Here is a 27,376-nt window from a genome sequence, read left to right as displayed (position 1 = left end):
AAGTGGATCATGAGCATAGTTTTGGAGTCACAAGTGCATGTTTTCTACTATCTGCCCAATGCTCCCAAGTTTTCTGGTCTTTTAAATGTTTCAAAGACTCCACACCCTGGTACCTGGCTTTACGCTTCCTTTCAACTCTACTCACCAAAAGCAATAAGTGCCCCTGTAGTCAGATCCTAGGAGAAACAGATATCTTCTCTATTTGGTGGTAGGTACTTATAAGTATCATAAATTCAGAGTTTATGGTTATTACTCTCTTGAGACCTCTGTCTCCTCGATTTGTTTTTCCTGATATTGTCCTACGTCATAAAGTTTACTGCCAAGACGGTTTTACCAACTCAAGGTTTTGCTTTCTGCTGTTTTAGTCATTTTGCTGTATTTATATAGGCCAGACAGCATTGAGAGAATCAGTAGAAGTCCTCTGCTCGTAGTTCCTATGGCATAACCTGGCTCAATTTAGTCACCAGTTGTTATGCTGCGCTGACTTTCACACATCCTCATTGCTTGGGAAAAGATGCTCATGTGTGACCAAAAACTGTAGTGCGATTTCCCATGAAATGTGAATGCCTTTCAAATAAAAGGTTATTTTTACACTTTTTATTTTTTGTTTGTTATCATTGAAACGGTTATTTTTAGAGTAAGCAGATCCTATGGGTCTAATCGTTAAAAGGAATGACAATCAAAATTGATCATTTTATGATCATATATCATGCTTGGAATAGCTTCTATTTTTGTTTAAAAGGAATTTTTTTAAACTTCATATGTATTTTTATTTGCTTTCCCTTTGATTTTCTATGATGATCTTTATATTAAGTACTTCAGAATTTCCTGTTTCCATTTTCAGATAATCATATATTCATAAAAGATGACTAGGATTGAGTCATTATTACCTAGTAAATTTACAACTTTTTTTCATCAAGAAATTATTCCGGGCTGACACCTATTGTCAAACATCCTTTAACATACGGCTTCGACCTTTTCCATAGCTCACCTTCTTGCATACGCAAACCCTTTGAAACTAGCATGGAAAGTTTAGTCCACATGGCTTCATATTATCCAAACATGTTAGGTTGGGGTATTTTTCATGGTGTCAGCATCGAAACTGTTCCTTGGAATGGTGACTGTAAAAGGAACATTCCCTAGACTTTCCAAATGTTTTCTCCCCTTGACCCTCACTGCTAACTTCTATTGAATCCATCGTCATTAGTGCGGCCCTAGAGACGGGTCCTTCCTCAATTGTGGACAGGAGGTTGCCTGTTTGTTAGCATGGCGGCCTCCGTCAGCAGAGTCATTAGTAGTCATCTCAGTGATGAACTGGAATCGCTGAGTGGTTAGATTAACACAGTCTCATCTCTTTGGGTGACTGTAGTCAAGCAGCTTCATCATGGTACAGTCCATGCACTTAGGGCACCATCAAGCTGTGTCTCAGAAATTAAAATAACCAGGGACGAAATGCTGAGGTCGTAAATCAGGTTGCTCTACGTGAAGAGATGCTGTGACTAGTGAGCCCTGTGAACTTAGAGGAGCACCTTCAGACCCATCCATTAGGTGTTCATTCTTCAGGGGGGTTTGCTTAGACACTGTCCGATTACTTGAGCACTTGTTTCATGTTTCCAAATGCCTAGCTTGACAAGCAGAGATTGTAGAGGATAAATCAATGCAATTATCTGTGGCATGGGTGTTAATGAAAACATGTAGGAAGTATGTAGCAATCATATGTCAGTGTGGCACTCAGTTGGCATTTTTTCACTAAATCTAGCATTCATTTGCTGTGCTAAAATGTAGATTCTCAGTTTGTCATGATCTTGTTTGATCTTTAAAGCATTACCGAGCTTTTTATATCACAATATTATATTACAATATGAAAACGTATGGGACAGGGAATGGAGACTGGTCTCTACCGATGGATGGATGGAGGAATATATGTTCATGTCCCTAAAACCCAGACAAGGGAGTTTGGAGGGGGTAGCAAGAGCAGAGAGCCGTAACTTTTCAAACAAGGATTGACCATACAAGCAATTTTTCAGGGAGAAGGGCCTGGAAGGCTTACTTACGCAGCCTGGCTTCCAAATGTGCCATGGCTTTGACTTGATGGTATATGGGATTTCACCTTTAAAATGGAATTGTCCCAAGCCGCTATGCCCCAAATCTCAACCCCGAGACCCATTTCTGCTGCAGAGGATGGCTCCTCATTGAGCCACTCACCACGGGCTCTACAGTCTGAAACCCATCTGCTTTGAGAGAGGCCGGTGGAGCAGCCGGCTCCTGGGACCCCTGGAGCACAGGTCTGCCCTGCACCCTCGAGGCAATAGGAGTTGGAATTGAGTCGAAGGCAGTGAGGTTTTTAAAAAGCCTTTCTCGGCTTTGCTTTTTCTCCTCAGCACCTATCATTCCATCAAAATGCCCTGCCATTGAATCGATTCCAGCTCCCAGCAGCCCTTGAGAGCACAGTGGCGCTGCCCCTGTGGGTTTCTGAAACTATAGCTCTTTCGAGGAGTACAAGGCCTCCTGTTTCTCCCTCGGAGCAGCTGGTTGTTTCTAACCACTGACCTTGTGGTTAGCAGCCCAATGTGGAACCCACTGTGCCACCAGGGCTCCTTATCATTCTCCAACACGTTGCATATGTATGTATGCTGTGCTTGGCTCGCCTCGCCCACAGCGAGGGGAACTCCAGAAGGACAGTTGTGTCCGTGGTCCTCAGTGCTCAGCCTCCAGCTCCTAAAGCACTAGCTGGCACGTAATCAATCATGAGTAATAGCCACTGGAAAACGAAATGAATTTCTTGGTACCTATGCCAGCCCCTAAGGAGCCCTGGTGCAGCAGCAGGTTAAGTGTTGGGGTGTTAACCAAGACGTCGGTGGTTCCAAAACCCCCTGCCCCTCTGTGGGAGAAAGATGAGGCAGTCTGTTCGCAAAAGATTTGTAGACTCAGAAAGCCCACAGTGCGATGCTATCCTGTCCTACAGAGCTGCTATGAGTTCAGTCGACCTGCTGATGGGAAGGTTTGCTTCGTACCACTCCCTGTACTGGATACCAGTGACAAAGTAGTAAATAAGAGAGACAATCCTCCTGCCTTCATAAAGATTACATTCTAGCCGAGGACACCTCAATCAATAAGCAATCAAATAAAATAATTGCCGATGGTGCTGTCCCTCTGAATAAAATAACAAAGTAACAAGGTCCGCAGAGTCACTTTGGGAGAAAGACAGGACTTTCTACTCCCATAAGGAGTTACAGCCTCGGGACCCCATGAGCAGTTCTCCCATGTCCTATAGGGTCACCTGGTGTCAGCGATGACTTGATGGAAGTGAGCTTGAGTTTTGAGGGCATCACTTTGAGTTGGTTTTAACTCAGCAGTAGTTGGGGTGGGGGAGGGTGTTCTGAACAATATATTCTGGTTTTCAACCTTTGCACTTTTCCTGGAGACTGAGAAAGGGTCTTGGAGAGGCAAAACTAGACTATGATGGAGTCTAAAGGCAGACATTAGGCCCTTTAAGAAATGGTATGCCCGTCTCTGCTCTGTTCAGCAAAATTGTTCTCAATCATTCCATCTATCTATATACTTCTAGCCCCATCTTCTACAGGGCTAGAAAATCATGCTTTTTTTGGGCTGTTATAGGAAATATAGACATTCAATCAACTTTGATTGACTATGATCAATTCAACTCATTGTAGAACAAATGAGTGTCTTCGGGAAACTCAAACTTATGACAGCACCTGGAGAAGGCAGCAATTAAGAAATAGTGTGGGTTTGCCCGTCCCAAGGAATTTTCACAAGGTGATTACAGCCCTTTTCAAAGCCATAACCTGAAAGAGGAACATTATAGACAAAGAATCATAATATACATAAACTAGGACAGTGATTTTTTAAATATTGATGAAAATAGATCCAAATTCCTGGACAGAGACTTGTAAGAGGAATCTACCTGGTGATCTATAACCTGGTAGGTTGTTTTCTAACCCTGAGGTTTTATGTCAATGAGGACAGATCAGAATAGATTTGAGAATCAAAATGGAGAAATAAGACCAATGTAGAAAAATATAAATGGTAAGAACTTGAGAAGAAACCAACCAGACTTTTTACTTTATATTTAAATATAAAGAAAATGATAGGCATATGACTGAGGACATCAAAAGAGCTGAAAGTCAGAGGAACCAGAACATGCTTTATGCACTATCGCCAAAACTATTCAAGTCCTGTGCTTTTTTATATTTTCCATCAAAATTATTTTCATATAAAAAAGAATAAAAATGTTAGTAAGAAAATATAAAATGGTCAAATTATGGACTGTTTTAAATGAATTTCTGTTGTGGGGCCAGATTAATTTTATTAAGGCCTCAAGTATTTGTGGAAAAAACTGAAGAACTTTTAATAATGAGCTTTAATACATCTTGAAAAATGTGTTAAGTACAAAAAGACCACAGGGAAGAAAATACATTGAACATCAAAAAATAGTAAAACAGAAAGCCCAGGGCTTTTATATTGGTAAACTTGATAATTATTTCTACAAATATTCAGATAGCCTAGTAAGCTAATGGTTTATGATAAATGCAAACACACAACTGTAATTAATAAGCAGGAATGCTAGTCCCCCATGAACAACAAACATTTAACTATGCTTATTTCCTCGTTACATTAGTTCACTGCCTTGCTCTATCAGGAGGCTAGAGTAAATAAAATGCCTTGATTTCAGCAAAGCCCTGGAAAATGGTGTATCACATCCTTGAGGAAAAGCAAGAGAAATGAGCACTGGCTTACAGTCCTCTTGGGGAGATTTGGGGCAGAAAAAAATTCTCCAGAGAGCCTAATGAAATTTGTAAGAAAACCCTGAAGACTAGTTTAGAACATAGAATAGAGAGTTGGTTGCTCATGCTGGAAGAAAACAAATCAAGATTTACATAATAAACTGAAAATGCAAGCGACGTGCAGACTTCCTAGCGATCCAAGGGGGGGGGGGTGAGATCTGTGAGGTTTTTTGTTTTGAGCTAATGGTGTCATTGGGAGTTTTAAAGGAATCGGACTCATTTCATGGAGGAAATCTAACAGCGCCATTGCCATCAAGTCCGTTTGGGCTCCTGGTGACCTCGACTCGTGATAGAACCACATTTGAATCGCTGAGGACTTACGGAGTCAGTTAGATGCCACATCATTCAAAAGGGAGTGAAGGCTGCTGCCGGGACATGGGATAGTATCCGGGAGTGGGCCTTGGTCAAGGCTCCATCTTCTCAGTGCAAGCCCTCTTAGAGCTTAGACTCTGCCCAAGTCCCCAGCACCTGGTACAGCACCGGGAAGCATAAGTGACTGAAATTACCATGAAAGGAAGGTAAGGGTATCATTTGGATTTTTAAGTAGCACAAATAAGTGAGAGGGCAGTTAAACCCCTACACCGAAGAGGTCTCCACTCATTCTCAGTGGCTCACAACTCACCTCTGGCCTTCCTGGCCATCAAAGCAAGAGGAAGCTATGTTAGAAGATTACCATCGCCAGAGACTAGCACCCTATCTTTTTCTTCAACAACATCACTTTTTCTTGCAATACAATCCTGAGAGAATTACCTGATACGATGCTTTATTGGTTGAATGCAATGTGAAGTACTGAGAACTGGTTATATTAATATAGTAAATTGACTTGATGGGTTTTTACCTCCACTCCAGGAAATATCAGGAAACCCTCACATAGTGAGAGTAATTATCTGAGAGACAAACAAGTTCGACTTCCCGGGTTGATGGTGGTCACAGTCGCCGCAGGCTCTGTAGTGTGGTGGAAAAGCACAGGAACATAGGCGACTGCCCATCCTCAAGACTCTCCTCCGTGAATGCTGTCATTTAGTCTTTGACAAAAAACTCATCCAGGGTACAGGTCACCAATTTTAAGCGGACATTGGTGATCTTCCCCCTACTCCCCGCGCCCTCCCACTCCCAGGTAATCTTTGGTCTTTCTAAAGCCATGAGTTTCCCTATGCCAGATCTTTTAAAGTGTGAGATTATGTACTTGTTCTTTCTCTCTGGCTTATTAGGATGTTATACTCAGCATAATGTTTTCAAGGTCCATCCATGTGGTGGCATGTATCAAAGCTCCATTTTTCATTGTAACTAGAAATATATATAATGTCACAATTTGTCTTTTCATCTGTTGCTAGGCATTTTATCTAATGTGATTACTACTGTACTACACATTGGTATGCATGTGTCTTTTTGAGTCGCTGCTTTTGACTATATACTTAGGACTGGAATTCTCGAGTCATGTGCTATTTCTCGTCACCTTTTTAGAAGGCACTGGACTGGACTCCACAGGAGCTGCATTGTTTTGCATTCCCACCAGCAATGTCCAGATGTTCTCATTTCTTTGAATCTTTACCAACACTTGCTGTTTTCTGGGTTGTTTCCCAACCTGCTGGGTGTGCGTGGTCCAGATCTGCAGTTCCCTGGTGACTGGTGCTGTTGGGCATCTTTGCATGTACTGCTAGCCTCTTGTACGTGTTCTTAGGAGAAATGCCTATTCCTGGGCTGTGCCTTTTATTTCCATTAGGTTGTTAGTTATGTTGCTGTTGAGTTTTAGAAGTTCTTTATATGAATTCTGATATGAAACTCTTATTTGATAGTGTCCAAACCTTTCCTCCCCTTCTGTGCAGGATCTCTTCACGTTCTTGACGATGTCCCTTAACGGACTCGTTGAAGAAATCCAGTTTCTTTGTCTCTCACCCAACTCATCCTTTTGGCATCAGACATGAGTTCCATGGCCTAAAAGAAGGTCTTAAACCTCTCCCCCTATGTTTTCCTCCACATTTTCCACACTTTTGGTTCCATTATTAGATTATGTTTGAGTTATGTGGGAATCCATTCAACCCAATACCATTTCTTGAAGAGGCAATTCTTTTGTTTCCCCCAGTGAATAGAGATGTCATCCTTGTCTAAAATAAACTCCCCCGAATGTATGGGTTTCTCAATTTTCCCCACTGGTCTGTATGTTTATCCTTACACCAGTACCACGCTGTTTTTACTTCTTCTGTTTATAATACATTGTAAATCAAGGAGGAACATGTAAATGCTCCTACTGTGTCCATTTTTTAAGAAGGTGTCGGCTGTTGGGGGCTACTCACAATGATAGATGAATTTAAGATTTGGCTTTTCCAGTTCTTCAAAAGAGGCTGTGGGAATTTTTATTAGGAATTACATTCTATCTTCATACTACTTTGGGTTGAAACAACACTTTTATGATATTAAGTCTATTTATCAACCTGCCATGAATATTATTTTAAAATTTAAACTTACATTCCCTAGCACGAATCTACGGTGCGGATACATTTGTGTTGGTTATTAAATGCCAGTTACTTTGCTTCCAGTGGAGTATTGTGAGGGATCTGAATCCTACTTTGAGGTACGCAATAACAAACTGGATCTGCTTAAAGAACAGGGAGAGTGGCAGATCTGTACATGGTTTCATGTGCGAAATATACACAGAGTTGGGCTTGGCATGCACATTCAATCAGAAACTGACAGGACAGTCACAGGAAAACCAGCCGCCAGCCTCTGAAGAACAGCCATACGGAGGACAAAGGGCATGTCTTTCATAGTGCCCTTGCTCCTCTCTGAGGGCTGGGGAATAAAGGTCCCCAAGTGACAGTGACTCAAGGGAACCAGCTGTCCCGCAGCAGAGCGGTCCACAGTAAGACTGCTGCTGGAAATGCGGGAAGTGGTTCATGTCAGAAGGATTCAGAGAAACTGCACAATCAGCTAATAGTGAAGTTTCAAAAAAATAACAATAATTCCCACTTTGAAAGGAGGACTCAATCCAAAATCCTTCTAGCCACAAGAGTTCCCTTTTCCTGAGACAAGAATCAGGCTGAGCATGCTCCAGATCTGCGTAGACTGTCCAGGACTATTCTGACGCAGGTCTCTCAAACTGTCTTTGGGTCCCCTCCCCTTGCTCTAGCCAATTTGCATGAACCACCCTCCTCCAGCAAAGGATGCTCTGCACGCACAAAGAGCTGTTCCCACATCCTCTCAGTCTCCTGAACACCACACATGCGGAAAAGGCGACATTCCACATGCCTAACCTGCAGGCAGATACTCCTGTGTTTGTGCCTTCACAGAGCTTACAGTGGGGAGAGCTTACTGATCATCCTTATTAGTATTTAAGTACCGTCACGCTTGAAAGGAAGCACACTGCATCGTTTTTAATCCCATAGTCCAAGTCACCTTTGGGGATGCTAAATATATTATATCTGGTTTTGATTGCTTTATAATGGGAAGTGGAATTACTATGGATATTTCTTGTGCACGATGCACTTCTTTCTTAGAAGAATTATGTTAAAAAGATCTTTTACAAAGGACAAAGCTTAGAAAGAAAGGGAAATTTAGGATGCTGGAAGGATAAATAGGCCCAGCCAGTCCCTCTAATGATGAGATTGTTCTTTCACTAGCCATGGCTTGCAGGAAACCCCTGGCTGGCCAGCAGGTCATCTGGGGTCTTGGGTGCAGTAGGAGTACTCTGGTCATCAGAATCCATGGAGCGCTCGCCAAAGTCTCCCATCACATGTACTGAAGCGCAGATTTTATCAAAGCAACCCTTAAAATTTCATGAAAACTCAGAAGCACAGTTGAATTTCCTTTGCTGGTTTTTCCCCAAGAATTGTTTTCCAAAGACTATCTACTTTCTTATAGCATCCTTTATTTAACCCGCTATCTTCCACCTAAGCGCCTCCCCTCCTTCCGCCTGCCAAGTGGCTTCATAACGCAGGTAGTGGATTTACATGGAAAGGTGCAAGGGTCGTGGGAACTCCTAAACTGCCAAAATGTTTCCCGAGCTCAGCTTCTAGGCGGAAACGTGTGACCGCTTCAGTAAACACCCAGACCTGCGCTGTTCATTGCCTGATGGGGCAGGCCCGCCTGAGAGAGGCCTTCTTTAAACACCAGCTCCTCTCCTTTCTATGTTTCTGCCATGTGTGCATTATTCACAATGGTTTGTGAGGGCTGCGGGTTTGCGTGCATGACACTAGCGTGGTGTGCCACGGCTCGTGCGTGACACTAGCGTGGTGTGCCACGGCTCGTGCATGACACTAGCGTGGTGTGCCACGGCTCGTGCATGACACTAGCGTGGTGTGCCACGGCTCATTGGACAAAACAGCAGCTGAGCTTCCACGAAGACTTTGTTAGCAATCATTTTACTTCTCCACAAGTGAAGCCATCAAGTGGCCTTTTAATGGGCGTTAAGCGGGTGGTGTCATCTCCTTAAGGAGTGAAGCATGAACTTGGGAGGCTGGACATTCTCTGCTCCCCAGCCCCCAGGGAGACGTCCAAGGAAGACTGGATAATCAGATTAAATCTGACAAAGGGAGTCTTCATGAGTCCATGAGGAAAGTGGGGGGTAGTTTTTTCCCATGAGTGAATGTAGACACTTGTGTACGAATCACTCTTTTTCCTCCATGCCTTTCTTCTCTTTTACAAACGTCAGCGACTTCCAAAGACGGCGTCTAGGATCAAAGACCAGCATCCATGTGAGTTTTCTCAGAAACCAAATAGAAAGGATGGCTTCCACGAAAACAGGACCAAAAGAGTGGTTACCGAAGCATTTTGAAGGAATAGCCACCACGTGGTCTCTCGGGATTAGTGTGCAAAAGAACAGGAGAGAAAGACTGAGGTGTTTCAGGCTGCTCTTAAACTTAGCAGTGCAACTTGCCACCCGCAGCCACATGGGCCGTTTCTGCCCTCGCAGCCCTCCCTCGAGAACCCACCACCCAGCAGACGTGTTAGTCTCTGGGGTGCCGTGCGCATCGAGCGTGCTAGGGACGGGTATGCACTAGAGGCTGTGTTCACATGGTGCAGAAGGCAAGGAGGCATCGGGAACGCTGTCGTTATAATCTTGGGAAAGGGGAAGGCAAACGTGTGCCTTGTCTCTGCCAATGGGTTCCACGAGTCAAGCCCGTGACCTCAGAGAGGTCATTCTGTCTCGGGCTGATGGACAGTTATCGAGACAGTGTGTTGGCTGCTGTCTTTCAGATGTGTCCCCAAGAGCGAGAAGTGTTCCTGACATAGCCTTTGTGTTTCCTTGCCCAACTTTTCCTCACCTTTATGTGCTTGGTCTGCATTTTCATCTGGATCGCATGTTCCAGGGGAAAAGTCCTTCCATACCTCTAACTGGATCTTATGCCCAAGGTTTACATCCACATGTCCATGTGAATGTCTGAAAGTGGATGTATCATCTTCCCGCCAAAATTAGTTCCTCCTCTTGACTTCCTCCCTCGGAGAGCCACCAACTACTACAGATGAAAAGGCAGCTGTCTTTCACTTTCATCCACTACACCCTGTTCCCAGCCTCCGCTCCCCAATCTTCTCCCAAAATGCACCCCTGGCAAAGATCGTACCTTGCTTAGTGGTTCCTCGTTGTTGCAGATCCTGTAGCTCATCCTTTCTGACAGGCCCCCAGCTCCCGATTCAGCTGCCTGTCTTGTCTTGTGCTGAAGTCAGACTTGGTAACTTTACGTTCTGTGCAAACAGCAGCTCTTTTGCCTCATTTCTTTTCCAGCTCGCTGCCTTTCTCCTCTGGTGCACTCCTTCTGCGGGTCTCTGACCCTAAAGGCTTCTCTTGTTAAAATCCTACCCTTCCAACACCAACTCCAGCCCCCTACTTCTTGAAGACCTTCTTGATTTGTTCCCCCCTGCTCCCACTGAAAGGAGTTCTGGTGGTCTAAGTGAGAATGTGTCGGGCTGCTATCAGCAAGGCTGATGGTTCAAACCCACCAGCTGCTCTGAGGGAGAAAGACAAGCCTGTCTGCTCCTGACACACATGTACAGACTCAGAAACCCACAGGGGCAGTTCTACTCTGTTTGTTTGGGGTTGTCATTTTCAGGTTCTATCGCTTTTCAGCAGCCTCTCATTATGGGCCAATGTATTCGCCTTGCCCACTTCACTAGATTGTAAATGTTTTAAGAGTACAAATTAGGGGGATGGTGGAAGGAGAGGAGCTGACACCAAGGGCTCAATGGAAAAATAAATGTCTAGAAAATGATGATGGTGACAAATGTACAAATGTGCTTGATACAATTGATGTACGGATTATTACAAGAGCTGTAAGAGTCATCAATAAAATGTTAAAAAACAAAAAGAGTACAAATTATTTTCATGTATACGCCTAACCCTTGCAGTGTTCAGTATAGTACCTTTCATGATTAATGTTCAATACGTGTTGTCAATTAAATTGAAATTATTCCTAGGCAAAAAAATTAAATTTTCAGAAACGATCTGTCACACACGTCTCATGCATGCAGAAATAGCTAGTGAGTAGCCGCAAACTTTATGAATAGATTAATTATTGATTCTGTTCTTGCATCTGGCCTTTACCTACAGTGTCACATAAGGCTCAACTGCTCTTTCTCTGCAGTCCCTGCCCAAGCCAGCTTCGGCTGGGTCCTGGGATGTCCATTCGGTCAGCAGCCCCTCCCAGCAGCCTTCTCTCCCCCTGGGACTGGTTTTATCGGCAGGCCTCTTGATTGCACGGTTGATGGCTACTGAGGACCTGCATCTTCCTTTTGCAGTTGGCACTGGGGATTTTAAAAACAAGCCTAGTTAAAAGTTTCTTTTCTTGCATTTTCCATATCATTGTAATCATCACACCAAAATGGAAGTTTTCATTTACTCTTGTACACAAGGGATGCTGCAAAAGAACCTAAATTCTGCCATGAGCAAAAGAAAAATTGCCATTTTGCTGTGATATACCTGTGTTCACATTAATGTTGTGATATGCTTAATATTGCTGACTATATCAATGGATTAAGAGTCGAATGAATGAAACCATGAGTAAATGAACAAATGAATGAATTTTCCCCTCAGTTGCCCCTTGGGCATCCCCAACAGTGAAAGTACCTGACACACAGATTTTTTTATTTGTGCTCAACAGATGGACCCCTGTAGAAATGACAATATCCTGGCACAAAAATCACCCTTGTAAGAAAGGCAGGTGAGGGTATCTCAGAAAAGAAAAATGAGAACTTGATGGCTAGAAAGAAAAAAATCAAACACCACCAAATGTCCATGAAGAAGAAACCAATGGGAGAAAGATGAGCTGTCTGCGTCTGTAAAGCATTACGGGCTCAGGAACCCTGAGGAGGAGTTCCACTCTGTCCTGCATGGTCTTCATGAGGCAAAGTAAATTCAACTCTCAAACAGAACCTTCCTTTTGACTACAGGTTTTCCTTACGAATGCAGCTCTCTCACCAGATTCCAAAAGTCTCATTTTTCTAGAAATAAAAATGACTGTGGGTTAGCTGGTCGAAAACGTCTGCTCCTGACTTCCATTTCCTATCATTATAGCAAGAACTGGCAGAGAGCTGGGGTCATTCTCTGAGTGTGGCCGCAATGAATGAGTTTGTTGTAAGGAAATGGAAAGTTCATGGGTAGCAGAGACAATTATTCACTTCCTTTTCTGTTCTTATTATCATTATAAACGAATGACAACTCAGAACCCCAGAGCAGTTTCAGAGTCTGAAAATAAGCCAGTGGCTCAGTAACAACCACTCAGAACACCTGGTGGCTTTTATCGAAGCTGCCGAACAGGAGGGAGGCAGGTTCAGTGCTTTGAAAGGAGAGTCGCTGCCACCTGTTTTCCCAGGAAAAGAGGGCAAGAACACTTTCTAGGCTTTTCTCAGGATCCACACATGGGAGTACAGTTGTGCGGGAAATTAAAAGGTTGTTAGGTTTACATATTTAAATATAACACACAATGCACACATACAACCTTTCCTTCATCAGCACATTTTCAAAGAACTTCATTTGTTCTCTATTGCAATGAATTGCCTTGGAAACATATACAGGGTCACTATGAGTGGGAAGAGAGGAGACCAGTGGCATAGTGGGTTACCAGTTGGGCTGCTAACCGCAAGGTCAGCAGTAAGAAACCACTCGCCGCTCCTTGGGAGAAGGATGCCGGATTCTGCTCCTGTAAAAAGTTACAGACTCAGAAATCCACAGGGACAGTTCTGCTCCACCCTACTGGGTCGCCGAGTCCAAATTAACTCAATGGCAGTGAATCTGATATTCAGAATATCTGTCCCTCCAAGTATTTCCCTTTAACCGGTCCTTATTCACATGGGTCTGGTGCATTCTTTATTAGCAACAAGAAACTACATCTGCAATGATGCATCTGTATTCTGATCCAATTTCTCTTTTCTCTGTTTTGCAGTTTTCTCCTTGTCTTTGGTTGCTTGATTTTGTCAGTGTTTTCTACCATCCCTGAGCACACGAAATTGGCCTCAAGTTGCCTCTTGATTCTGGTGAGTAAAACAAGACTCTGCATAAAGTCTGTGTAATATAAGAACCGCGTGTAAAGTCTGTGCTACATATTTTATCCCGTAAAAGTTCTGTCTAGAAAAGATCGCTGCTGTGGAGTATAGACATTTCAAAGACCACTGAAGCTCTGTCTTTACCATTTACCATTGTCCGCCCTCAAGCAGATATGCAAATACTTAGGACAACTATAATATCGCAAGACTGTGTGGTATGTGTACATCATAAACTGAAGGCAATACTTGGGCATCGTTTTAACTGTGTTTATCTCGGCCAGCAAACAAATTATAAGGATAATAGATAGCTTTGGTGAAGTGAAAGCACCTGGTCTGACTCTGCCATCCCTTGTCCTTGTAACCCCGCCAAATGATCGAGTGACAGCATGCAAATACGGACGGGTCCTCAGAGACTGGTCTTTTTTTACCATTCCATTGGATATAAGAAAGCCATCTGAGAAGCAGGGACAAATAACCCCACGCCCGTCCAGAAACAAGAGCCACCAATGGAGTGGGCCCTTACATGAAGTGGTAGCGCCAGCAGAGAAAACGGAGGCAGCTGAAGCAGCACACTGAGACCATGCAGCAAAACAGCGTAGCCACACCCAGACCATGAGACAGAGCTGGAGATGATAGGTAAAGCTCAGTGCCTTTAAGCAGGAGGCTGACTTGCAGAGTGGGGTGACCTTCGGGCATTTATCAGCAGTTAAGGGGCTTTGTAACAATTCCTGAGCAGGGCACAGGTTCAGGACTGCCTGGCTGAGATACTTAGGAACAGAGGCTGACTTGGCTGCTGGCATGGCTAGGAAGAAACACTGCTGGGGACAAAAGAACTGTATCCTTCATGTTTTCAGATCCTAACTTGCGGTAACCTGTTAACTTCCCTAATGAACTACCACGATTGTGAGTAATTTTGTTATGAATTCTGCGTGACCATTGCAACAGATTCTCCAAGCCAGCAGAGAAGTGGGGTGTTGGGGGAGCGATGATAGGCGTCAGAACAGGGCAAAGGAAGTGGCAGGATGAACGCATGTGTGACCTCATCCTTGTGCAGATGTGCAGTTGGGTTCTCCTGCTCCGTTCTGTTGCCAGAGGTCTGACGTGGCCCCCGCTGCCATTTTTTCAGTATCCATACGGTCTCTCATTATATTGTAGAGGTTACAGGGTAAGGAAGATTTTCCAATAACTGCAGTTTGGTAGGAGCTGAGGATAACTGGCCGAGAGCTGTGGGACCATGGCCCCTGGAGGGAAAACAGAAGGCGCCTTTAATGCTCTTTTCAACCCTAAGCCGCAGCGTAAGTTCCGTTGCTAACGCAGTCACCTGGGGAGAAAATCCTCTGCTTCTTCGGTTTCCATGATGTTGTCAAGCCTCAACCCAACAGAATTGCTCAATTCATTTTAAAATGGAAAAAGACCCCAAGAGACTTTAGACCTTTTAAGCCCTTATGCTTTTCTATTACAACTAAACCATAACACTGTATACTCAAATCACATCTGATTAAAAGTTTGGCTCACTAACATCCATTATTGACCCCTTCATTTAGTCCAAAAATAACCGACTTTCAGGTTTGGGGAATGTATGGATGAACTGTGAATGGGAACAACTCAATCCCTCAGCAAATGTTGGCAGACTGGAAGGAAGTGAAGGAGTAGATGGTAAGTGAGTCTAATAAATGGTTACACGTGCGGATAAACATTTAATTTAAATAAAAATGAGTCTTAGGTAGAAGGTGGGAGCTGAAGGGTGTTAACTCATATAAACTCTTATGATCTCAGAGGAGGGCAATGCTTGCGGAGGCTTTCAGGTGGCTCGTTTGCACTTGAGTTGATACTTGAGGTTACCAAGACATGCCTTGAAAGGTAGAAGCCAATTTTAAACCTGGATTTATTTCCATCAAATTGTGTTCAGCGGTATTTTGCTAATTTTAAAGTTTACTGCTTCAAACCCCAAAACAGGTACCAGACAGACCAAAGGGCCCAAGAACTGTACTCCTCTCATAAGGAATCCCTTTGAGCAGCAACGTAAAATCTGACCCCAAAGGCTAAGGCCGAGCAGGATTTGAGGTGCCCATACACAATCACAATGAAAAAGTTTACATTGAAAGCATAAATATAAGTTTCGGATGAGTGAGCTGAAGACCTGCTCGAGGACCTTTGGCATAAGTTATGAGTAAACCAATCGTTCCTAACCAAACTCACCGCCATTGAGTCAACTCTGACTCATCGTGACCCTGCAAGAGAAGTAGAACTTCCACTGAGTTTTTGAGACTGTACCTTCTTGTTGTTGTTGTTGTTGTTGGATGATAACTCCTTACGGGAATAGAAAGGCGTGTCTCTCTCTCTTTCTCTCTCTCTTTCTCTCTCTCTGGAGGAGGGGCTAGTGGTTTTGACCTGTTGACTTTGGGGTTAGCGGCCCAACACCTAATCACTACACCTCCTGGGCTTGCTATGAGTCAGAATCAACTCAATGGCAATGAGTTGGGTGCATCGATCATTAGGAATCCAATAATTAGGAGTCAATCATCAGGAATCGTAGCCAGGTAAAAAATTCAAAAAGTTAATTTACAGGGAATCCAGGACAGATGAACCCCTCAGGACTAGCGGTGAGAGTGGCAATATTGGGAGGGTGGAGGGAAAGAGAGGGAGACAGAGGGAAATAGATTACAAGGTCTACATATAACCTCCTCCCTGGGGGACAGACAGCGGAGAAATAGGTGAGGGTAGCCATCGGATGGTGTAAGATATGAAAAAATAATAATAGTTTCTAAATTATCAAGGGTTCAGGTGAAAGGGGGAGGTGGAAAGAGAGGGGGGGGATGAGGAGCTGATACCAAGGGCTCAAGTAGAAAGCAGGTGTTTTGAGAATGATGATGGCAACATATGTATAAATGTGCTTGACACAAATGATGTATGTATGGATTGTGATAAGAGTTGTATGAGCCGCTAAAGTTAATTTACATCCTCATCTCTGCATAATATAAATTCAGTCATTGCTAATAAGTTTCTAAGTTGTCTAGAGAATCCCATGTAATAACAAATAGCAAGCTAATTAGTATCCTGAGTTTTAAAACCTCTTAAACAGTGAGTAATTGATCAGAGTGTATTACTTAGAGTACAGTTTAGTCAATATAAATATAGAAATGTAGATTTAGCAAAATAGAAACAAGGTCCTCTCTGTAAATGAGAGCTGTTTTAAGTCACGCAGGAAGGGTTGTGGATAGAAATTCTCAAAAAATTGTTGCTACATGGCTTTTCCATAAAGAAGAAAGTTTGTTCATCTTTTTTTACAATAGTGATAAATTGTCAAAATATGTGTATTAAACCAAAACATGCTCTTAAAGTCTGCCTAGAAATATGAATAGTATGTTAAAAGCATAAGATTTGCTGATATTATTCTTCTTAACCAATATTTTCTCCAAAAACTGTTTTATTAAGATCAAAAATAAATCTCATATAGGCATAGTTTTTTCCAGTTTTTTCTTTAGTTGGACTAAGAATATGTACTTTGAAATAAATTGTAATATTATGTAGTAATCAGTTGGAATTATAGTAACTACTTAGAAAGGCATCTATAGTTTAATCATTTTTCTTAATGTGCTACTATTAACTAAAAAAACCAAACCCACAGCCATTGAGTTGATCTTTACTGACAGTGCCTTACAGGGCAGAGTAGAGCTGCCTCATAGAATTCCCCAAGCTGCAAACTCTTTTTTTTTTTAATCGTTTTATTAGGGGCTCATACGACTCTTATCACAATCCATACATACTTCAATTGTGTGAAGCACATCTGTACCTTCATTGCCCTCATCATTCTCAAAACATTTGCTCTCCACTTAAGCCCTTGGCATCAGCTTCTCATTTTTTCCCTCCCTCCTTCCCCGCTCCCCACTCCCTCATGAAGCTGCAAATTCGTGTGGAAGCAGACTATCATATCTTACTCTTGAGGACCAGCTCTTTAGTTCAAACCACCGACCTCCTGGTTCACAGTCAAGCATTTTACTCACTGTGCTACCAGAGCTCTTGGGTCAACATCTTACTCACTGCCATTGAGTCAATTATGGCTCATAGTGACCTCATGGGTAGGGCAGGGTAGACTGCCCCTGTGGGTTTCTGAAACTATCACTCTTTACAAGAGTAGAAAGCCTCATCTTTCTGCTGTGGAGCAGCTGGTGTTTTCTAACCACTGACCTTGTGGTTAGCAGCCCAGTGCATAACCCAGTACCACCAGGGTTCTGTTGGGTTCATAGCTCATAAATGTCAAATCTTACGTAGAATATTAGGGAAAGCTTTGAGAGAGGTTGGCATACTTGACGATGTAGAGGATCTCTGATTTGTTATCTTTTAACATTTATGTTTGAATCAGTTAATCTGATTTCAAAGCGTGTCTATTCTCCGAACTACTAATTCAGAATTTGTGGAACACAATTCTGCCTACCAGTGCTTTTAGCTCCCAGGATGGAGCATATCTTAAGGGTTACTATCCAAATAGGAATATTCTCAGAAAATACAACTTTTACCTTGTACACTTTACCTACAAATAAAAATCAGTAGACTAACTTTGAAAGAAATGTGTATAAACCATAATTTTTTCATAATTTTTCCATTATTTTGTTGCATTTTAAATTAGATTCAGACCTTTACCCATATCCTAACTCTATACCTGTACAAGTATGAGGCACCCACACTACCAGCAAAGGCATGTCCCAGACAGACTTCCCAGAACCCTCTTTGACACTCTTACCCATCAAGCTGCTTCCTCAAAGCTGAAAGCATCTTAGATGAATGGCATTGCTTTGAACTTTGTTTTGCTTCCTGAAGCCCCATCAGTCTACAGCTCACCATCCTGCATTCCACAGGAGGTGCTCCCAACATTCCCACCTACACCCGATGCTGCTCTTTAACTAATCACTTCATGAACTTGGTTAGGTTGCAAGCCAAGTGGATAACTGTGTTCATTTGTCTACTTGTTCTTTTCAGCTCTGTTACCGTGCTTTCAGGCCACCTGCCACATTCTCTTATTGCCAACCATAGAGGCAGTAGAGTGTACACTTTAGAATATAAGTTCTTTAGCCACCACTCAAAGTCCACTTTTATTGCTTTCTAATTGTGTGGCTTCAAAAAAATCACTGAACTTCCATATACTTTAGTGTTCTCATCTGTTAAAATTTGATATGTCATTATATGCTCTATTTCTTAAGATTATTATGAGAACTAAGTAACTCCAAGAGCCTAGAACCAGGTCTAACCCAGAAAAGGCTAACAGAGCTGCTGTGGTAATCACTGGTTCTTCCATATACAATGGCGACCTAGTGGCAACTGAATGGGACACAAATATAGACCATTGTTACGTGCCGTCGAGTTAGTGCCAACTCATAGTGACCCGATTAACAACAGAATGAAACCTTGCTCAGTCCTGTGTCCACCTCACAATTGTTGTTAGGTGTGAGCCCATTGCTGCAGTCACAGTGTCAGCCCGTCTGGTCAAGCCCTCCTCCTTCTCCTCACTGTCCATCTACTGTACGAAGTGCGATCTCCCTTTCCAGAGCCTGGACTCCCCTCATAACACAGCCAAAGTCTGTGTGAGGAAATCCTGCCGAGCTCACTTCTCAGGAGAATCCCGGCTGTACTTCTCCAGAGTCCGATGGATTGGTTCTCCTGGCAGGGCATGGTCCTTCCCGTGTTCTTCCCCAGCACCATATTTCAAATGTGCTCATTCTTCTGCTTGCTTCCTTACTCACGTGCATTTGAGGTGATTGAAAATACTATGGCTTGGGTAAGGTACACTTAACAAGTGACATCCTTGCTCTTTAGCACTTTAAAGAGGTCTTGAGCAGCAGATTTATCCAGGGCAATGTGTCATTTGATTTCCTGACTGCTGCTTCCATGAGCATTTATTGTGGATCTAAACAAGGTCAAACCTTTAACAAATTCAATCTTTTCTCCATGTATCATGATGTTGTCTATTCATCCAGTGGTGACGTTTGTTGGTGTTGTTGTTGTTGTTTAATTTACATTGACCTGCAATCCATACTTCAATCCTTGATGCTTCAAGTCCTCTTGTCTCACAACAAGCAAGGTTGTGTCATCTGCATATCTCGGGTTGTTAGTAAGATTTCCTCGAATCCTGATCCTGCATTCTTCTACAGATAGTCTAGTTTCTCATATTATCTCCACAGCCTACAGACTACATACGTATGGTGAAGGATAAAGCCCTGACACACACTTTCCTGCTTTTAAACCATGCAGTATTCCTTTGTTCTATTCGAACAATTGCCTCTTGGTACATTCCACGTGAGCAGAATTGAGTGTTCGGGAATTCCCATTCTTCTCACTGTGATCTACAGCTTGTGATCCACACAGTGAAATGCCTTTGCATACTTAATGAATAAGACACAAGTAAACATTCCAGTAGTCTCTACTTTCAGCCCAAACTCTCTGAGATGAGCACTCCTATTCCTTGTACCATGTTCTCTTCTGAACCCAGCTAGAATTTCTGGGCTCTCCCTCTACTTCTCTACCCATTTTTTATATTATCTTCAGAAGAAAATCTACTTGCATGTGAAATTAATTATATTGTTTGATAATTTCCATATTTGGTCATTTTCCTTGGGAATAGGTACAAGTATGGATCTCTTCCAGTCAGTTGGCCAGGTGACTGTCTTCCAAGTTCCTGACATAGACAAGGGAGTGCTTCCAATGGAATGATTGAAAATGCTGCCTTGAGAAAAATCATTCTTTTCTAGTAGAAACTGTCAACTATTTTCACACAACAATCAAACTCTGTTAATCATGGCAGCTTTCTACACAAGCATGTTCATCTAGTGAACTATGACTCAATGACACGCATGTCGCATGCAGCTTATGTCCATAGTCAGTGTTGTCAGAAGCCAACGAGTTGGGTTTGACTCATAGTGACCCTATGAACAACAGAACAAAGCACCACCTAGAAGACTCTCTATTGCTGGTGACTGCTGAAACAGACTTTGCCTTCCATGCTGTGGACGCTCGGTCAGAAGAGACTGCTCCCTGGAGAAGGCCATCGTGTTGGTTGAGGGGAAGGGCAGGGGAGAGAGGAAGGCCCTCAAGGAGATGGACTGACACATGGCTGCAACAACGGGCTCAAGCACAGGAACTACTGTGAGGATGGCCCAGGACTGGGCAGTGTTTTGTTCGGATGTGCATAAGGTTGCTATTGGTCAGAACCTAACAACAACAACTGTAACAGGATTTTATGTCACAGTTTGATGGCACATGTATCTGATAGCAATGCTCATGGCTTGATCAGCTCCTATCTAATCTTTGATCTGCTGATGCTGGAGCACTGAGAAGAGACAAGCCCAGGTCCCACAGATTTGCTTGCTTTGTCCTCATTTTTGGGATAAAACATATGAACTGAAGAACACGATATGAAACTGTATAGCTAAATGCCATGGACAGTTAAAAGCTGAAGCTACTCTTTCCTATGTCTTGTAAATTCCCCAAAACTGAAATGGACCTAGCATTTTTAAGTATCAATTATATATATAATTTATATGCATATTAAATTTTATATAAATATATCATTTATATGTATATGAGTATATATAATTATTATATATAAATTATATGTCTATAATTTGCAAGAACTATCTCTCCACTCCTCTGACTTCACTAAATGATTAAATGAGCTGAACAATTAATGCAATTATCAGACAGGTCCCACATTCCAACTGAGCTTTTCTAAATCAAGAGCCTGAATAGCCACCAGTGCATCTAGCTACCTGATGTTGATTACTTCTTATTTAAAAATAACTACTTTACCAAAGTGCATCTGCCATCACCTGATGAAGAACCAATGTCAAAGGCTGCTTTTTGATTCCAAACTTTCTGATTAATGCTTATACTTCTTTTGATTAGGATCACTTTCTTTCTTTTCTTATAAAGAGTCCAATTAGAAAATTCTCACAAATGGATGAAATCCATTCAGAGCATAGACTTCTTGGTATCAAGAATCAAAATACTATTTGGTGCAGATCCATTGTAAGCACTTAAACACCTAAGCCACACGACACATCATCAAGTGTGAAATCACATTGGAGTCCTTGAGTAGTTAACACATTCATTTGTTATTGTTGTTAGGTGTCATCGAGTGAGTTTCTTCCCACAGCAACCTTATGCGCAAAAGAACAAAACACTGCCCAGTCGTGCACCACCCTCACGATGGAAGCCATGGTGTCAGTCCATCTCCCTGAAGACCTTCCCCTCCTTTGCTGCCCCTCTACTTTATGAGACATGATGTCCGTCTGCAAGGACTATTCCCTCCTGACAACATGGCCAAAGCGTGTAAGACACAGTCTCGCCATCGGTGCCTTCAAGGAGCACTCTGGTCAGGGTTCTTCCAAGACAGACGGGTTTGCCCTTAGCGGTCCCTGCTGCTGTCTATCGTCTTCTCTAGTGCCGCACTGCAACTACCCCTTAGCACATGCATGGGCAGCCCACTCATCTGCTAATCAAAATTGTAACGGGGGAGGAGGTGTCTTCAGAGATTGATTGTGGTAATAATTATATAACTCTCCTTGATATGACTGAACTTTTTAATTGTATGGAATGTGGATTATGTGCCAGTAACACAGTTTTAAAAAATTCAAAGCGTCAAGTCCCCCCAGAAGCACCTCAGAAGACAGCCCATGGCAGCTGACTCCTGCAACGCCCGTGAAGCACGGTTCTGCTCTCTCACACATGGGGGCACCAGGAAGGCAGCTTGACCGCCTTTCAGACTCGACTCGCCTGTTCAAGTGAACATTGAACCATTAAATGCTCTTATTTCCCTATGAAGCTGCGGTGGAAACTTTCCGTTGGGCTTGCTTCAGGAGTTTCACCCGCTAGCACTTCAGATACTGCCATCCTGAGAGCAGCACTGCTTGAATTCCACTTCCTCTCCTTTGAATAATTTCTTGCCTTCCAGATCAAGTTGAATCTATTCACTCGAAGCCTTTAAATATACATTGTCTGTTACATCAAAAGCAATAAAATCACTCAACTTACTGAAAGTTACCTAGAGTCTATGTAAAATTTTCTTTGAAGTCAGTCATTTCTGAAGTTGCCCATTTGAAAGGTGGGGCTTCCCCATTACCCACCATCAGTCAAGGGGCATTATTGATGTTAGCAACATAAGACAGTGTCTCAGAATACGTGTTTATCTGCCTTCCTGCTATGTTAGAATGCTTCCAAGCCACAACTAGATTGTGCTGAGCATGTTGGATGAGTACTCAAACATGTGACCCAGTATTCGGGTTTTCCCAACCATCTCGTTTGGGGGCCGCTTCTAGAAGGAGCGTACTCGTATGTGCTGCTCATGCTGCATGTAACGTGCACATGCTTTTTCCTTGCACAATGAATGAGTTCCTGAAATGTGTACAAATCTAATCTAGCCAGATCTAATTATATCTTACATGCACTAGTGGAGCTTACTATTTTAAGAAAATCTGTAGTGAGTCCCTTTATACAGTGAAGAAACCCCTTGAAAAGCTAATGGCAACCACATAATTAATCCGCTACATGTTTGCTTTCTTGCTTTTTCACCGTGGGTGTGCATGCTCTTTTCTTAAACTGCTGTCTAAACGCCAGCCTCTCACGTGGTGCCAGAGACGTAGAAAGGACGTTGCCACCATTTCCATCCACAGTATTCTAAGGAGAGGAAGAGGGCTGGCAGCCTTCACCAGTGCTGGCAAAGTCGAAAGATTGGTGCCTATGGCTGTAGAAGGAGATTATATCGCGTCTTTTGCCTTCGCAAGCTTCTGACATTGACCGCTGTAAGAGAGGATAGCAGAGCTTCCGGAGGAGATTCCGTGGGAGGCTTTGAAATCATGTGTGTCTCCTGAAGCGACAGAGGATGAGGTAGGCAGCAATCGGACCTGAGAAGTAGTGATGCTCCTTTAGGTGGACCACATCCCTTGCCACTTACTGCAGGATGCTCAGAATATCCCAGCCGACATCGAAAATGGCAGCTATTTGCCTTTGCTCCTCTTGCATCCAGGAAAATGCAAATTAACTTTAAAATGATTCATGGAGACTAATGACCCTCATCTATCTGCTGACGACGAAAAAGAAAAGGCAAATGTAGTTTAACACCTACACTGAATCTTAACAGAGGGATAATGATAGAGTGAGTTTTCCCTGCGCAACGTATTTGAGATTTCAGAAGAAAGACTTGTTCCAGCTAAAGATAAAAAAGTCGGGCCTGAAAGAAAAAGGAAAAAACACACAACCCACAATCCTATCGACGATGAAGGAAGGAAAGGGCGTTCCGCACTTCTAATCCGCAGCCCAGTGCACAGCACAGGCTCTCTCTGAACAGATGGGATTATTGTTCCTCCTGAGATAGCTGAGCTGCTCAGTGCACATCCTCAGGGCTCAAGGAGCGACATTCAATTAAGTTGATGTGGGTCAGATCTGTGTATTCCTTCCCGCGCTACAAAGATAGTCCACCCTAGCGAGGAAGAGCAACAAAGGGTGGTGTGGGAATATTGCAGGACGGCTAGCAAGGGTGTTGGCAATGATGGAGAGAAACCCTTCTCTCACTGCTTTTCCATGTTTAAACGACCACTAACATTGGATGCCTGGACCCTAACTTGCCCTTCCTTGGGCAAGCTACCTCTGCCCTCTAACTTCCCCCAGCGCTGTTTACGTAGCATTGTCGGCCCTCCTCCAGCCAGCTGTTCTCTAATATTAGTACAGACATACCAACAGAGGCGAGGTGTTCTTTTAAGGATTAAGGCCACACCATTGAACAAAATCAGCAAAATCTCTGTCCTCTCATTGTGTTGGGCAATAGCCATCCCCAAAAAGCAAGTACGTATCAGTGCTGTGAACAGAAGTAAAGCAGGAATAACCAAAATCAACCTTACTGCCGTCACGTCGATACTGACTCATAGTGACCCTAGGGGAGAGGGTAGAACTGCCCTTGGGAGGTCCCGAGACTGCACTTTTACGGTAGTAAAAAGCTTTCTTTTTCTCCGGCAGTGGCTCTGATGTTTTGAACTCCCGATCTTGAGGTTAGCAACCCCATGCATAACCACTACACCACCAAAGCAGGCACAGAATGCAATCAAGTGTTTAGAAAGGATGTTTAGAGAAATCCACTCAAAAGGGTGGTGCTTGAGCAGACACTTACAGGACTTGCGGTAACACGCCTGATGGTGGTTACGGGGAAGAGCTGGAACCGGGTTGTGGTCACGAGGGTGATTTCTAGATCCTAATATCCATTTCAATGGCGATACAGAACTCACAGACAACATTCATGATTAAAGGGTTGATTGAGGAACTTCATGCCATTGAGACATGCTCACTTGTTGTCAGGACATGTTACAAAGTGCTCTCAGTGCTGCTAACAGCTGGCCAAAGAGGTGTCCCACTCCACTGTAAGCGTCCATCTGAAGGTACTCAGCTCAAGCTCCAGGGTGCAGCAAACTCGGCTCCCTGAATTTTGTAGCCAGAGGTACCCCACTCCAGCAAGCTTCATCTCAAAGCCGCTCAGCTCCACTTCCCCGGGTCAGTAAGCCCAACTTCCCAAAGTAAGTGCCCAGAGATACCCCAGTCCACAAGCCAGCCTCTTGCACAAAAGCACCCAGCTTCAATTGCTCTGGGGGCTGGGAAGGCCATCACTGTCCCATGCGCTGGCTCTTGGTTCTCTTGCTGCCCCACTAAGGTGACCAGCTATTAACATTGGTAAAGCGGGACACCATTGACAGGGGCGGGGGAGGGGCATTCTTGATTAAAAATGTAGTCTATATGGAGCAACAAAAATTTTCATAGAACGCAAAAATAGTATTGTAACATATATATTTTAATTTCAACATAAATATAATTTACAAATACAATACATTAAAAATTATGTATAGTATTATTTTCTTCTTTGGCATATTTCTCATTTGAGTGACATTTTTAGTAGATTGCTATCGTTTAAAAGGTCATGAAATTTTTCACAAGAATGTGTTAAATTATATTTCACACATAAAATGGCTTTCAAAGTGTCAACACTTAATTGTGATTTTTCTGATGGCCACACTTTATTTACCGTAGAAAAAATGCATCCAGTCGCAGCATTGGTTCCTGGATTCCACAATTTTTGGTGCATTCTTGTATGGAGCATGGTTTGTTTCAAAATGATGAAATATTTCTAACCATTTGTTCTCTATTGTGATTTTTGCTGATGCCCAAGATTTAACCTTTTCCTTATCAATATATATTTTTAAGAATGATACCTCATTAAAAAGACCTTTTTTGGAAATATTACTATATGGGAAATTTTGAGTAATATGATCGAATGATTTTTGCACATCATTCCATTTAAGTTCTTGTTTTAATGTAACCCAATGAAAATGTTCAATATCATTGTAATGTACCATCCACTCTTCTAAATAATCTATGCAGTTACTATAGAACTTTTTAACGCGATTCATGATCTCTGCACGATTTATTGCACCTTGTTCTTCTAGCTGGCTTACACTATTATGAATAGTTAACAGAAGAAAATTATTTTCTAACTGCTCTTGACACTGAAATTTTAAATTATTAACTTTATTTGCTATTTCAATTACCAACATTTTGTCACCTTCAATAAGTTTTATAGCATTTTGAAAAAGAGCTGCTTGCTTGTGTACAAACTCTAGCCAAATTTTTGAAGATTCTTTTTCAAAAAACTCTTCTAAAATTCTAGGACATTTATCCTGTGATAGAAAGTAGGATTTCAAAGGATCGTATAGTTTCAAAATTCTTTCGACAGCTGGCAAAAGAGCTAACCAGCGCGTTTTATTGTATCCAAGTATTTTCTGATATTCGACTTCTGCAGTTTCACAAAATTCTTTAAGCATTTCAACGCGCACGGTGTATATATATATAAATAAGAATATATTTTAATAACAATATTTTCCACAAATCGGCAGCTGTTTGAATGGCGTTATGTAGTATGTATATTCCCTTCCCGTTCTCCCGCCGTTCCCTAGCTTGTCGTGCATTCTTTCCAAAAATAGGGACTTGTTTAAAACTCCACGGGACAAATTGTTCAAAATCGGGACTGTCCCGCCTAAAGCGGGATGTCTGGTCACCTTATCAGGCTCCACTGATGTCATGGGTATCTTCTGGATCCAGGAGGTTTACTGCACAGGGATCTTGGGTACAGAGATTACTCTCGAGTCCTGGACTTTCCTGGTGATGAGATCACGTCTCCTGCTTCTCAGAGGGCTCGTATTATACACAGCAGGATGGCATTGCCAGGAATCCTGTTCACAATTGCTCACAGGTGAATCCTATCAGTATCTTTCCCCTTCTCCTTATCAGACCCATGCAGGTAAAGGTAATTTGGTGGAAAGACTCTGGCTAGAAGAGGCAGATTAAAGAATTCACTGAGCAGCCTGAAAGACCATCCTAGGCTGATGGACCATCAAAGACAAAATCCCTGGGCAGCAGCACATATGCTGAGCCAAGGAGGAGGGCAAGACGGCCAGGAAGGAAAATGAGCTAGGCACCAAGGAGGAAAACACGGCGCTATTTGGACTGTCAGCATCTTGAGAAGAGAATCCAGTGTTACTGCAGAGACAGCATTTAGTCCAGTGGGATACAATTGGCAAATTACCAATAAATACCTGATGGACGATAACCAACATTTTACCTGCCCATCAGTTCTAAAAATTGTATAGTATCACATAGAGGTAACACGACTAGAACAAGAGTTGGGACTTGCCCTTAGATGCTATATCAATATTCATGATAGAATGCGGTCCTCTTTCCGTGGTGGAATTCTCCCCTGCTGAGAAGGAACTCCAGGTTTGATTCTTGACCAGTGCACCTGCCGGGCTGTCTGAGGCTGTGTGTTCTCTGGTGCTGGTCTGACTTCAGCACAGCGTCCAGACTAAGACTAGGCAGAAAAGTCAGGGACATACAACTAAAAACCAGTCAGTAAAAGCCTTCTGAGACATAATAGCACAATCTACAACGAGTCTTGGAGATGGAAAACAATTGTGGAACATTTGTTTTTCTTTCATCATTTTATTGAAGCATAATTCACATACCATCCATTCAATCGTTCACCAGATGAAGAACAGCTGTGTGGTCATTGCCAC

The 27,376-nt window shown here is 42.8% G+C and overlaps 1 protein-coding gene across 1 annotated transcript in view; it reads left to right on the top strand.

The window, feature by feature from the left end:
- KCNQ5 (potassium voltage-gated channel subfamily Q member 5) overlaps positions 1-27,376 on the top strand; it is a 610,069-nt gene that overhangs the window by 402,864 nt on the left and 179,829 nt on the right. The window contains exon 2 of the mRNA XM_075554898.1: positions 13,178-13,268. Within this exon, the coding sequence (XP_075411013.1) occupies positions 13,178-13,268 (91 nt within the window). The remainder of the gene's footprint in view (positions 1-13,177; positions 13,269-27,376) is intronic.

This window comes from Tenrec ecaudatus, chromosome 7, assembly GCF_050624435.1.
Source record: "Tenrec ecaudatus isolate mTenEca1 chromosome 7, mTenEca1.hap1, whole genome shotgun sequence".
NCBI classification, from domain to species: Eukaryota; Metazoa; Chordata; class Mammalia; order Afrosoricida; family Tenrecidae; genus Tenrec; species Tenrec ecaudatus.
This window is presented reverse-complemented; position numbering and strand designations above follow the sequence as displayed.